General features: G+C 45.3%; 1 protein-coding gene across 1 annotated transcript in view; it reads left to right on the plus strand.

Moving 5' to 3' along the window:
• SEMA4F (ssemaphorin 4F) overlaps positions 1 to 15,191 on the plus strand; it is a 104,380-nt gene that overhangs the window by 39,168 nt on the left and 50,021 nt on the right. Inside the window, exons 3-7 of the mRNA XM_034772341.1 lie at positions 183 to 277; positions 929 to 1,022; positions 1,977 to 2,096; positions 3,005 to 3,147; positions 10,067 to 10,242. Coding sequence (XP_034628232.1) covers positions 183 to 277; positions 929 to 1,022; positions 1,977 to 2,096; positions 3,005 to 3,147; positions 10,067 to 10,242 — 628 coding nt within the window. The remainder of the gene's footprint in view (positions 1 to 182; positions 278 to 928; positions 1,023 to 1,976; positions 2,097 to 3,004; positions 3,148 to 10,066; positions 10,243 to 15,191) is intronic.

Consider the following 15,191-nt stretch of genomic DNA (forward strand, 5'->3'; position numbering starts at 1 on the left):
TTGGCTGCCAGTGGGTGTAGAGAACCCACTAATTTTTCCCCATGGGTGCTCCAGCCCCAGAGCACCCAAGGAGTCGGCGCCTATGCACTTCTCTCCTCTTGCATTCAATCCTTGACATCAGTGGCTGGTTGTGCTTTTCACAGTGCCTGTGTCATGACTGTTTGCTCTGTCCCTGCAGGCAGAGTGTCACAATTACATCCGCATTCTGGAGTTTGCTGATGAGAGCCACCTCTTCACCTGCGGGACCTTTGCTTTTGATCCACAGTGCGGCTTCATTGTAAGGGCCCAGTGCCTGTTGGGGGAGGGAGTAAAGCGAGGGGGTTGAATGGGCGAGGAGAAGAGTCCAGTGCTGCCTGCTTGGGGAAATGGGCAGAGATCAAGAAGGATGAACCTAAAGCTAATGAGAGGCTTTTCTGTGGCTTCATCACTCTAGTTTGAGCCCTCAGAGGCCGTAAGGAATTCACCCTCCGCCTCTTGGTGAGCTATGGAAGTAGTATCCCCATTGTGCAGAAGGGGAAGTGAGTTGCCCATGGTCATGCCAGGAGTCCATGTCAGAACCAGGGGTTGAACCTTCCTGAGGCCCCAGGCAGTGTTTTAATCACAGAACATTTCCTCCATGTATTAAATTTCCAGTCCTGAGTGGGGTGGTGGTGAGGCAGGAACCCAGGGAAGGATTGGGGTCTCCAGTGAGTGGTTAATGGCCTTTGTAACGAAGCACTACAGCAAAAAATAAATGCTCTCTTGGCTGTAGTAACAAGTTAAACAAGGGAGGGGACAAGTCCTGGGGCTTCCACCATTGAGAGGCCACACAATCTATCTAGCTTAACATCAGCCTGTCCCACCCCAGACAGCCCCCAGGGGGATGGTGTCTGTAAGCCCCTCCCCAAACCCAAACGGGGTGGCTGAACTTTCTTTGCTTTTATTGCAGAAGGTGGCCAATTTCAGCAGTGTGGAGCGGCAGGAAAGTGGCCGGGGGAAATGCCCCTTTGAGCCTACGCAAGAGTCAGCAGCCGTAATGGTCGGTACGTTCGTTGCACTGTCAGCGGCATTTTGGTTTGGTCTGGAACTCGGTGCAAGGAGCAAGACTGGCTCTGGAAGAAAGAAGCATGTTGGGGGTAGCAGCAGCAAGCGAACAAACTTCCCTCACCGTCCAGGTGTAAAGGGAATTCAGTCCTTGGCCTCCTCTGCGGAGACTGCTTGCAGGGCCAGTTAGTTACAGTGGCAATGTGGACACCTGTCTGTTAGGAGCTGGACAGAAGCACCAGCCCTCCGTTCCCCAGAGTCACTACATGGGGGCAATGACTTCCCAGGATTACTATCTACTCTGAACGGAACCGGTGACCTACGTTTAAAACCCCATAATCCATGTCCTGACCCGGAGCTGGAGAGGGATACAAATTACACTGTGCACATCACAAAGTGGCATCTGCTGGTGCCCACTCCAGGAGCTGGCGCGGGCCGCATGAGGTCTGCACCACCTTGAACCATTTAGTGTTTGAAAGTGAACGCTTTTTAAATACACTGACCTGAGCATCCAGGACTGAGGCTACCAAGGCCCAGGGTGCCCCCATGACCTAGAATCTCCCAAACCTGGTCCTCGATGTCTTGCCTGTGCTTGAGCCGTGGGTAGCCAGGCAGAGTGCAGTGACTGACTTGGTTAGGAAGATTCCCTTCCATCTCCAACTGGAGAAGGGTGCCACGTGACTGGGTTAGCACCGAGGCCACAAGTGGTAGCCACTAGCATTCTAAACCAGCTGCTGAATGTGGGTGGAAAATGGGGTAAAACCCAGCGTCTCCTTGCCATCCAGATGTTACACCAAAGCCCAATTTGGCACATTTTCCTTCTAGGTTCAGGCACAGCTCTGCATTATAGCCTGGCCACGGTGTACTCCCTTCCCCTCCCCCATCTCTTTCCCTGCATTGCATGTTGGTCCTTTGTGACTTTCACACCTGTCACATCTTGGACCTTCCTCTAGATGGTGTCCTGTATGCTGCCACTGTCAGCAACTTCCTGGGGACACAGCCCATCATCTCCAGAGCAACAGGAAACCTTGAGGAGCGCATCCGGACAGAGATCTCAGTGACCTGGTTGAACGGTGAGTGACCAATGGAAATCACAGAATCATAGAATGTCAGGGTTGGAAGGGATCTCAGGAGGTCATCTAGTCCAACCCCCTGCTCAAAGCAAGACCAATCCCCAGACAGATTTTTGCCCCAGTTTCCCTAAATGGCCCCCTCATGGATTGAACTGACAACCCTGGGTTTAGGAGGCCAATGCTCAAACCATTGAGCTATCCCTCCCCCCTTCTTGTTACTTTTAACATCTCTTGCTATCTGCAACTCCAAGTGTGATTTGGCCTTCCTGATTTCACTCCGGCATGCCTGACTAATATTTTTATACTCCTCCCTGGTCATTTGTCCAAGCTTCCACTTCTTGTAAGCTTCTTTTTTGTGTTTAAGATCAGCAAGGATTTCACTGTTAAGCCAAGCTGGTTGCCTGCCATATTTACTAGTCTTTCTACACATTGGGATGGTTTGTTCCTGCAACCTCAATAAGGATTCTTTAAAATACAGCCAGCTCTCCTGGACTCCTTTCCCCCTCGTGTTATTCTCCCAGGGGATCCTGCCCATCAGTTCCCTGAGGGAGTCAAAGTCTGCTTTTCTGAAGTCCAGGGTCCAAGATGCTGCCTTTGCTAAGTCTCTAACAGATCTGGGGACAGAAAAAGAGAAGGAGGGAGATGGAGGTTTCTGAGGGGGATGGGGGTGGGAGTCTTGGAGACCATCAATGGCCGATGAGACACAGAGAAGATGCCAAGTGAATCCTGCCTCCTCTTGGCCCCTGAGAGTGTCCAGGGCAGGTAGGGATGATATCCATATACTGACCCTTTGCCCAGGAACAGTGGTAGTCACCGGGGGGGGGGAAGGGGGAGAATCTGCCTTGTTCAGCATTTGAACCTCCGATAATTCATTTCCTGTTGTGATTGTCTCTCACCTGTATCCATAGACCCAGTCTTTGTGGGCTCCACTTTTCTGAGAGGGGGCGAGAGTGGAGAGGACGACAAAATCTATTTCTTCTTCACGGAGACAGCCAGAGAGTATGACTTCTATGAACAAGTGAAGGTCCCACGTGTGGCCAGAGTCTGCAAGGTATAATCCCCAGGGCTCCCACAATGCAGAAGGGAGGGGATGGCCTCACAGGCACCTGGCAGCAAGGTGAAAGCTGCCTGCCAGTCCGAGGATGTCTGCCACTCTCAGGAGGCGGTAAAAAGTAATTACCCTTTTCCGGCCAGGACACCAGTGTGATGGATTGGATCACAGAAACCCCTTGGGAACTGCCAACTGATGTGCTGAGACTACCGCTGAGCCTGTTTCCCCTGGCAGCTTAGGACTTCAGTGCCCTGCCTGGTTTGAGCCAGACACACTAGTCTGCTGCAAACACAGACCCAAGTCTGGACCTCATCCCCTAACAGCTGCAGGCTTAACTGAAAACAGCTTAAGAAATGTTCCTGTCTCCAACATGCAGATGCCCGCTCCCAATGGGGTCCAAACCCCAAATAAATCCGTTTTACCCTGTATAAAGCTTATGCAGGGTAAACTCATAAATTGTTCGCCCTTTATAGCACTGATAGAGCGATATGCACAGCTGTTTACCCCCCCCCCCCCGTATTAATACATACTCTGGGTTAATTAATAAGTAAAAAATGATTTTATTAAATACAAAAAGTAGGATTCAAGTGGTTCCAAGCAATGACAGACAGAAAAAAGTAAATTACGAGACAAAATAAAATAAAACATGCAAGTCTATGCCTAATACAGTAAGAAAGTGATTACTGATGAAAACTCACCCTCAGAGATGTTCCAGTAAGCTTCTTTTACAGACTAGCCTCCTTCTAGTCTGGGTCCAGCAATCACTCCCATCCCTGTGGTTACTGTCCTTTGTTCCAGTCTCTTTTAGGTAACCTTTGGGTGTAGAGAGACTATCTCTTGAGCCAGCTGAAGACAAAATGGAGGGGTTTTCAGGGGCTTAAATAGACTCTCTTGTGGGTGGTCCCCCTCCTCTCTCTTATCCAGAATTCAGCTCTAAGATGGAGTTTTGGAGTCACATGTCCATGCATGACTGAGTTCCTTACCAGCCAGGTCACATTCCTGGGAAAGCTCAGATGTGGATTGTCGTCTCCAAGTTCATTGTTGGCTTAAGTGTTTTTTGATTGGGCACTTACTGAGAATAGTCTTTTCTCAGGAAGCTGACCAACTGCTTCACTGAAGCTACTTAAAATTAAACAAGTACACAGCCAATATTCATAACTTTGAATACAAAAATGACACATACATACTAATAGGATGAATATATTTAGTAGATCATAACCTTTACAGAGATATGTTACATGGCATATGTAGCATAAAACATATTCCAGTTATGTCATTTATACATTCATAAGCATATTCCCATAAAGCATTATGGGGTGCACCGTCACAACCAGAACTGGAAACCTGCTTCTGCCAGAAGAGCCTATGGGATATGCAGTGATGGTACATGGCCATGCCCTCACTTTTACATCTCACTGTCGTAACACTGTCAGGAGCACAATATGTCCTTCCACCGCCTGGAGGCAGGGGTGTCCATGTGGACTTGGAGCCCCTCTGCTCTCTTTGCTGAAGAACATCTTCCATCCCTGATCAGATTCTGTCACTAAACTGCGCTCTGCTGTATCTCCAGATTCTGTCCACTCCTCTCCATCCACACAGCCAAACTCTGGTCCCGGCCTTGGCCATCCACACCTCCACCACAGCAAATTCCTCCTCTCTGGCCTCCCTGACACACACACCCACCTCTCGTCTCTGTCCAAACCTCCACTGCAAAAATAACCTATCTCACTGCACCCGCAGAGCGTGTTCAGCTTCTGCTGAGCCTTGAGGGCTCCCTTTGAACTCCTAGTTCTCCCTCCTGCCTCTCAGCCTCATCTTCTCTTACTTCTCCATGATCTCTGTCCTCAGCTCATGCTGCTTACCTGGACATTCCTGCCTGTATTTCCTCTGCATTGCCTCCCGTGCAGTCTCCTCCTCTCCATCATATGGGCCGTCATCCATGTCCTGCTAGTCTGCGTCTCCCACAAGCATCTCTGTGCTTTCCTCCATGGCTCCTCTTCCCTCCACGAGCTAGTCCATAAAGACTGTCCTGTCCTCCTCCATGACCCTTTCCAAGCCCCACATCTGCTGTGACATCAATAGTAAATAGCCAGCTTAAAGGGCTAGGCAGGGTCTTCCAATGTCATTAAAGTTGATTGCGTGTTGAATACCTTTTAAAAACTAATATGTAACTGTCTTTCTGCTGTGTTACCCCAGTATGCCCTCCCCCACTTCCTTAGCTGCTTATGTCCACCTGTTCCTGCTTGTCTTAAGTTACGAACCCTGTGGGACAGTGCCTCTCTCATTGTGTCTATGCAGCACCCAGCACAACAGGGCTCTGATGTGTGATTCGGCTCTTATTTATTATCATAGTGCCTAGGAGCCCAGTCATGGACCAAGAGCCCATTGTGCTAGGTGCAAAATACAGACCCAAAAGGCTGTCACTGCCTCCAAGAGCTTACAATGCAAGTCTAAGACGAGATGACTGATGGATACAGATGGAGTAAAAGGAAACAATGAGACAGTATTGGTCAGCACAAAAGACAGTGGTATCAGTGAAGTAGCAGCCTAAACATTGTCAAATTTTTGTAGGCTTCACGGCAGTTTTAAGACGGCATTTGAAGGAGAACAGTGAGTTCGTTTTGCAGATGTTTGTGAGGAGCACCTTCCATGCTCAAGAGGCAGCATGGGAAAAAGCACAGAAGGTGCTTGTTTGAAAATTTACAAGTGGGTGGTGCAGGATGGCATCATGGGCTGATCGGAGGCGGGAGTCAATCTGTCAGTACTAAAGGCTCTATAGGCTCTAAAATAATATACAAATAAAGAACACAGGTTGCCATACTGACTACTGATCACATCCATGTTTAATAAAAATGCTTTATTTGTAATTTATCTGCATTTACTGCAAACCTCCCAGTGTGCCCCTGCAGAATCTAAGTCCAGCTTGCTGTGCAGCGCAGGGTGTGGCTTTACCCTCATTATCATTGTAAATTCCATGATCAGGGAGTCTGCCTGTCTGTGTATTGCAAAGCTCAATGCTCATCTGTTAGAGGGACAAGGTGGGTGAGGTAATATGTTTTTTTGGACCAACTTCTGTTGGTGAGAGAGACAAGCTTTTGAGTCTCTCAGAGCTCTGCTTCAGGACTGGGAAAGGTACTTACCGCATCACAGCTAAATGCTATGTGCAACAGATTGTTTAGCATAAGTTAGCATGTATTATAAGGGACCATTCAAGGTAGAGTGGTCTGTTGACACAAAACGGCGGGGGAGGGGGGTATTAGTGAGTTACAGATTGTTGTAATAACCCATAAATCCAGTGTCTCTGTCCAGTACATGATTTTTAGTGTATAGCAGAATAGTGAATTTAAGCTCCCAGGCTTGTCTTTTGAAAATGTTGTGCGGGTTTGTTTTGAAGATGAGGACTAAGAGGTCAGATATAGGGTGATCACTTTGTGAAAAGTGTTCATCCACCAGTGACAGGGTGGTTTTTGTCTTTTATTGTTTTCCTATATGAATTGTCTCTAATATCCTGGGACTGACACAGCTACAGCTACACATGCTTATCTATTGTCTAACATGCTATGTTAGCTGTAACACAGACCATGCCCAGTTGGGTAGCTTAAGCTTGCATTCAAGATCATTCATCAATAATTTAATGCGGCCTCTGGTGGTTATGTATTCTGCCAATTGAAACTTTCTTTCTGTTATCTTGGCCTGTTGAGAGTGGTTTACAATAAGAATGGCCATACTGGGTCAGACTAATGGTCCATCTAGCCCAATATCTTGTCTTCCAACAGCAGCCAGTGCCAGGAGCTTCAGAGGGAATGAACAGAATAGTGCTATTGAGTGATCCATCCGCTGTCGTCCACTCCCGCTATCTGGGAGGTAGAGGCTAGCGACACAGAGCATGAGGTTACATCACTGACCATCTTGGCTAATAGCCATTGCTGGACCTATCCTCCATGAACTTCTCATTCTTTTTTCAACCCTGTTATAATTTTGGCCTTCACAACATTCCCTGGCAATGTGTTCCACAGGTTGACTGCGCATTGTGTGAAGAAGTATTTCCTTTTGTTTTCTTTTGAACCTGCTGCCTATTGATTCATTGGGTGACCCCTGGTTCTTGTATTATGAGGAGGAGTAAATAACACTTCTGTATTCACTTTTTCCACACCATTCTCTAGCAGAGCACCCCCTCCCCCCTGCCATCTCTTTTCTAACTCAGCAGTTCAAGTCTTTTTAATCTCTCCTCATACAGCAGCTGTTCCATACCCTTAATCAGTTTTGCTGCCCTCCTCTGCACTTTTTCCACTTCAAACATATCTTTTTTTGAAGTGGGATGACCAGAACTGCATGGTCATTCAAGGTGTGGGCATATCATGGATTTATATAGTGGCATTACATTTTCTGATTTAGGAACCATTAGGAAAGGTAATAACATTGTTAGCTTTTTTGACTGCCACTACACACTGAGCAGATGTTTTCAGAGAACTATCCACAATGACTCCAAGAGCTTTCTTGAGTGGTAACAGCAAATTTAGACCCCCTCATTGTGTATGTGTAGCTGGGATTATGTTTTCCAATGTGAATTACTTTGCATTTATCGACATGGAATTTCATCTGTCGTTGTGTTGCCCAGTCACCCAGCTTTGTGAGATCCCTTTGTAACTCTTTCCAGTCTGCTTTGGACTTAACTATCTTGAGTAATTTTGTATCATCTGCAGATTTTGCCACCTCACTGTTTACTCCTTTTTCAGGTAATTTATGAATGTGTTGAACAGCACATGACTGCTTACTTTGCATAAGAGCCTTTGGTGTTGGAACTTGTCAGAGTTTTTCTGAAGGTCCAAGTGCATTGTGTTAATTGGATCAACCTGTATGTGTGCTTGTTGATACTCTCAAAGAATTGTAGTAGATTGGTGAGGCATGATTTCCCTTTACAAAAGGCTGAGTTGACTCTTCTCCAACATATGTTCATCTGTGAGCCTGATAATTCTGTTCTTTGCTATAGTTTTAATCAATCTGCCTAGTACTGAAGTTAGGCTTACCAGCCTGTAATTGCCAGGATCGCCTCTGAAGCCTTTTTACAAAATTGACATTACATTAGCTATCCTCCAGTCATCTGGTACAGAAGCTGATTTAAGCAATAGGTCATTAGTTCTGCAATTTCTTGTATGAATTCCTTCAGAACTCTTGAATGAATACCATCTGGTCCAGGTAACATTACTGTTTAACTGATCAATTTGTTCCAAACCCACCTTGATTGACACCTGAGTCTGGGACAGTTTTTCAGATTCGTCAACCTAACAAAAATAGCCTGGCTGTGGGAATCTCCTTCACATCCTCTGCAGTGAAGACGGATGTAAATAATTCATTTAGTTTCTCCGCAATGGCCTTGTCTTCCTTAAGCCTCCTTTAGCACCTCAATCAGCCAGTGGCCCCACTGCCAATCAGTCTGGCAGGCTTCCTGCTTCTGATGTACTTAAAATTCTTTGCTGTCAGTAGGGTGACCAGATAAATTGGGATGGGGGTGGGAGGTAATAGGCTCCTATATAAGACAAAGCACCATATCGGGACTGTTGCTATAAAATTGGGATATATGGTCACCCTAGCTGTCAGTTTGTGTCTTTTGCTAGTTGCTCTTCAAATTCTTTTTTGGCATGCCTAATTTTCCTTCGACACTTGACTTGCCAGAATTTATGCTCTTTTTTGTTTTCCTCAGTAGGATTTAACTTCCAGTTTTTAAAGGATTCCTTTTTGTCTCTAACCACCTCTTCAACTCTGTTGTTTAGCCATGGTGGCATTTTTTTTGATCTGCGTGTTGTTGTTTTTTATTGCATTTTCTATTTTGGCTATATATTTAATTGAGCCTCTATTATATGTTTAAAAAGTTCCATGGAGCTTGGAGGCATTTTATTCTTGCGATTATTCCTTTTAATTTCTGTTTAACAATCCTCATTTTTGTGTCGTTCCCCTCTTTGAAGTTAAATGCTACCGTGGTGGGTTTCTTTGGTATTTTCCCCCCAAAAGGATGTTAAATATAATTACATGATGGTTGCTATTACCCAGCATTTCAGCGATATTCACCTCTTAGACCAGATCCTGTGCTCCACTGAGGACTAAATCAAGAATTGCCTCCCTCCTTATAGGTTCCAGGACTAGCTGCTCCAAGAAGCAGTCAGTAATGATGTCTAGAAACTTTATTTCTGCATCTTGTCCTGAGGTGACATGTACCCAGTCACTATGGGGATAGTTGAAATCCCCCATTACCATTGGGTTTTCTGGTTTTGGAGCTTCTCTACTCTCCGAGAGCATTTCACCATCACCATCCTGGTTATGTTGTTGGTGGTATATTCCTACTGTTAAACTCTTATTATTCAACCAGGGGATTTATATCCATAGGCATTCTATGGTACAGTCTGGTTTATTTGAGATTTTCACTATATATGACTCTCTGCTTTCTATTACATATAGTGCCATTTCCCTACTCTGTCATTCCAATATATTTTGTAGATTCCAATGCCAGAAGAGACCATTGTGATCATCTAGTCTGATCTCCTGTATAACACAGACCATAGAACTTCCCCCAAATAATCCCCAGAACAGATCTTTTAGAAAAACAACCAATCTTGATTTAAAATTTGTCAATGATGGAGAATCCATCACGTCCCTCATGGTTAAAAATGTATGCTTTATTTCCAGTCTGACTTTGTGTACATATCCTGCCCTAATCTTGGGGCTGCCTCCTTCTGTGTTTGAGGACACTGGAATGGACCTGTTGGTCATAGAAGCCCCTAGTGAAAGCACAGTGCTAATGCTTGAACAGAAGAATACCCAAGATGCTTGGATGAGTTAAGATAAGCTCTTGCTAGAAGCTGAGAGCAGCAGATGAATCCTCTTTTTCCTGAGTATAAATGTCTCCTTTCTGCTCTCTCTCTAGGGGGACTTGGGAGGCCTGAAGACCCTGCAGAAGAGGTGGACAACTTTCCTAAAGACCCAGCTGGTTTGCTTGGATCCAGAGAGTGGAACCAACTTCAATTTACTGAAGGATGTATTTACCTTGCACTCTGTAAACGGGACTTCTGCAGTGTTCTATGGTATCTTCTCAGCCCAGAGGTGAGTGCCTTTTCTGGCTCCGGCAGGTGCACATTGAATGGAAAGTGGAGATGCAAAGGAGAGTGATCCTCAGTCTTGTGATATGGCTGTGCTCTGCACACCAAGTCTGCATCCCTGTGGACATCTCTGCCAGCAGAGCCAAGTGTATATCGTCTCAAGCAATGCAATGCTCCGTGCAAGGATAGAATTAAGGAGGCAAAATCCTCACAACTTCTCACTTCCTTACAGATGCTAAAGCAGTAAGTGGGAGCATCCTGGTCCTTTGGTCCATTGACTGCTTTTATTTTCTTCACTCCTAGTTACGGCTGTTCATCTTGTGTGTGGCTCAGATCATTTTAATCTGGAAACACTGTTTCGGGGAACTTCGGTTTCTCTCTGAGTGACTGTCCACACAGATTCCACTCTTGATACACACACACACGACCCGTGTGTGCAATAGCAGTGTCCATTGGGGCCAGGCGTGCACCCTGATGTCCTTGCATTTCCCCCAGTAACTGAAGGCATATAAGGATGAGTAGGCTCAGCTACTGCTAAGTTCCTTAACGCCCTTGGCTGTGAGACAGAATCCCTGCAGTGTTCATTCCCTTGCTTTGTGCGACTTAATTATTACCTTACTAATGTCTATAATTAGTGTTAGAGTAGGTAGAGTTAGTTGAGTTAGGTTTCCTCTCCTTGTTGGCTTTATAAAAACAACCCTCCCTTACCAAAATCCAAAACTTTTCATCTGTTTCCTTTTTTCCTAGAGCCCCCCCCCCCCCCCATCATCTCTCCACAATACTAGAGGATATTCTAATATCATAGAATCATAAAAATATAGGGCTGGAAGGCACCTTGAGATGTCATCTAGTTCAGCCCCTTACTAGGAGCCAGACCAACTGTGCCTAGATCATCCCTGGCAAATGTTTGTTTAACTTGTTCTTAAAAACTTCCAGTGGTGCAGATTCCAAGCCCTCCCTTGGACTCCTGTTCCAGAGCTTAACTCCCCTTAGAGTTAGAAAGTTTTCCCCAAAATCAAACCTAAATCTCCCTTGCTGCAGATTAAGTGGATTACTTTTTGTCCCACCTTCAGTGGACTTGGAGAACAATTGATCACAGTCTTCTTTATAACAGCCCTTAACATATGTGACACAGTACTCCAGCTCAGACCTCACCAGTGCCAAGCAGAGCAGGATATGTATCTCCTGTGTCTGACATATGACACTCTTGTCAGTACACCCCAGAATATTAGTCTTTTTCTCAACTGCATCACATTGTTGGCTCAGATTTAATTTATGATCCACTATAACCCCCAGATCCTTTTCTGCAGTACTACTGTCTACCTTGTTTTGTAGCTGTGCATTTGAGATGTATTTGTGTATTTAATTTTTCCTTCTTAAGTGTAGTACTTTGCACTTGTCTTTATTGAATTTCATCTTGCTGATTTTACACAAATCTTCTAAGTTCTCCAGGTCATTTTAAGAAATGTCCTGTCCTCCAGAGTGCTAGCAACCCCTCCCAGCTTGGTGTCATCCACAGATTGTATGAGCATATTCTCCTCTCCGTTATTGATGTAATTGATGAAAATATTCAGTAGTATCAGATCCCTGTGGGGACCCACTAGATACGTCCTCCCAGTTTGACAGTAAACCATTGATAACTATTCTTTGAGTTTGGTCTTTCAACCAGTGGCGCACCCACCTTATACAGTAACTCCTCGCTTAACGTTGTAGCTATGTTCCTGAAAAATGCGATTTTAAGTTTAACGATGTTAACCGAATCCAATTTTCCCATAAGAATGAATGTAAATGAGGGAGGTTAGATTCCAGGGAAATTTTTTTTCATCAGACAAAAGACTATATTATATATATTTATACACAGTATAAGTTATAAACAAACAATTTAATACTGTACACAGCAACGATGATTGTGAAGCTTGGTTGAGGTGGTGGAGTCAGAGGGTGGAAGAGGGTAGGATATTTCCCAGGGAATGCCTTACTGCTAAATGATGAGCTAGCACTCGGCTGAGCCCTCAAGGGATAACACATTGTTGCTAATGTAGCCTCACACTCTACAAGGCAGCACAAATGGAGGGAAGGGAGACAGCATGGCAGACAGAGACACGCACCATGTGTGAGAGGGAGATGCACATTGCCCCTTTAAGTACGCTGACCCCACTCTAAGTACATTGCCTTTTTAAATTAGATCAGCAAGTTGAGACAGCAGCTGCTGCGAGCAAGCTCCCTCCATCCTGAGCCCTGTCGTGTCCCCCCCCCCCCCCTCCTCTATGGAGATGGGGTAAATGTGGGGCAGGAGCAGGGGGAAGGGGGGCACCCTGACATTAACCCCCTTCTTCCCCTTCCCACCCGCACAGCAAGCAGGAGGCTTCTGGGAGTAGCTCCAAGGCAGAGGGCAGGAGCAGCACAGGGCAGTGGGGGAAAGGACAGCTGAACTGCCGGCAATTGATAGCCTTCTGGGCAGCTGCCGCACAGGGAACTTAGGGGAACAGAGAGCTGATGGGGAGCTGCTGATCCACCCTGGATCCAAGCCTCCACCAGCTAGCTGCAATGGGCTGCTCTTTCTGCAAGCAGTGGACAAAGCAGGCAGCTGCCAAACGACGTTATAAGGGAGCATTGCACAACTTTTCATAGATTATAGGACTGGAAGGGACCTCAAGAGGTCATCGAGTCCAGTCCCCTGCCCACATGGCAGGACCAAATACTGCCTAGACCATCCCTAATAGACATTTATCTAACCTACTCTTAAATATCTCCAGAGACGGAGATTCCACAACCTCCCTAGGCAATTTGTTCCAGTGTTTAACCACCCTGACAGTTAGGAACTTTTTCCTAATGTCCAACCTAGACCTCCCTTGCTGCAGTTTAAACCCATTGTTTCTGGTTCTATCCTTAGAGGCTAAGGTGAACAAGTTCTCTCCCTCCTCCTTATGACACCCTTTTAGATACCTGAAAACTGCTATCATGTCCCCTCTCAGTCTTCTCTTTTCCAAACTAAACAAACCCAGTTCTTTCAGCCTTCCTTCATAGGTCATGTTCTCAAGACCTTTAATCATTCTTGTTGCTCTTCTTTGGACCCTTTCCAATTTCTCCACATCTTTTTTAAAATGCGGCGCCCAGAACTGGACACAATACTCCAGCTGAGGCCTAACCAGAGCAGAGTAGAGCGGAAGAATGACTTCTCGTGTCTTGCTCACAACACACCTGTTAATGCATCCCAGAATCATGTTTGCTTTTTTTGCAACAGCATCACACTGTTGACTCATATTTAGCTTGTGGTCCACTATAACCCCTAGATCCCTTTCTGCCGTACTCCTTCCTAGACAGTCTTTTCCCATTCTGTATTTGTGAAATTGATTTTTCCTTCCTAAGTGGAGCACTTTGCATTTGTCTTTGTTAAACTTCATCCTGTTTAACTCAGACCATTTCTCCAATTTGTCCAGATCATTTTGAATTATGACCCTGTCCTCCAAAGTAGTTGCAATCCCTCCCAGTTTGGTATCATCCGCAAACTTAATAAGCGTACTTTCTATGCCAATATCTAAGTCGTTGATGAAGATATTGAACAGAGCCGGTCCCAAAACAGACCCCTGCGGTACCCCACTCGTTACGCCTTTCCAGCAGGATTGGGAACCATTAATAACAACTCTCTGAGTACGGTTATCCAGCCAGTTATGCACCCACCTTATAGTAGCCCCATCTAATTTGTATTTGCCTAGTTTATCGATAAGAATATCATGCGAGACCGTATCAAATGCCTTACTAAAGTCTAGGTATACCACATCCACCGCTTCACCCTTATCCACAAGGCTCGTTATCCTATCAAAGAAAGCTATCAGATTGGTTTGACATGATTTGTTCTTCACAAATCCATGCTGGCTATTCCCTATCACCTTACCACCTTCCAAGTGTTGGCAGATGATTTCCTTAATTACTTGCTCCATTATCTTCCCTGGCACAGAAGTTAAACTAACTGGTCTGTAGTTACCTGGGTTGTTTTTATTTCCCTTTTTATAGATGGGCACTATATTTGCCCTTTTCCAGTCTTCTGGAATCTCTCCCGTCTCCCATGACTTTCCAAAGATAATAGCTAGAGGCTCAGATACCTCCTCTATTAGCTCCTTGAGTATTCTAGGATGCATTTCATCAGGCCCGGGTGACTTGCAGGCATCTAACTTTTCTAAGTGATTTTTAACTTGTTCTTTTTTTATTTTATCCGCTAAACCTACCCCCTTCCCATTAGTATTCACTATGTTAGGCATTCCTTCAGACTTCTCGGTGAAGACCGAAACAAAGAAGTCATTAAGCATCTCTGCCATTTCCAAGTTTCCTGTTACTGTTTCTCCCTCTTCACTAAGCAGTGGGCCTACCCTGTCTTTGGTCTTCCTCTTGCTTCTAATGTATTGATAAAAAGTCTTCTTGTTTCCTTTTATTCCCGTAGCTAGTTTGAGCTCATTTTGTGCCTTTGCCTTTCTAATCTTGCCCCTGCATTCCTGTGTTGTTTGCCTATATTCATCCTTTGTAATCTGTCCTAGTTTCCATTTTTTATATGACTCCTTTTTATTTTTTAGATCGTGCAAGATCTTGTGGTTAAGCCAAGGTGGTCTTTTGGCACATTTTCTATCTTTCCTAACCAGCGGAATAGCTTGCTTTTGGGCCCTTAATAGTGTCCCTTTGAAAAACTGCCAACTCTCCTCAGTTGTTTTTCCCCTCAGTCTTGATTCCCATGGGACCTTACCTATCAGCTCTCTGAGCTTCCCAAAATCTGCCTTCCTGAAATCCATTGTCTCTATTTTGCTGTTTTCCCTTCTACCCTTCCTTAGAATTGCAAACTCTATGATTTCATGATCACTTTCACCCAGGCTGCCTTCTACTTTCACATTCTCAACGAGTTCCTTTAAACAAGCATAAAGAACAGGAGTACTTGTGGCACCTTTGGGTATGTCTTCACTTACC

Source organism: Trachemys scripta, chromosome 5 (genome assembly GCF_013100865.1).
Source record: "Trachemys scripta elegans isolate TJP31775 chromosome 5, CAS_Tse_1.0, whole genome shotgun sequence".
Lineage (NCBI taxonomy): Eukaryota > Metazoa > Chordata > Testudines > Emydidae > Trachemys > Trachemys scripta.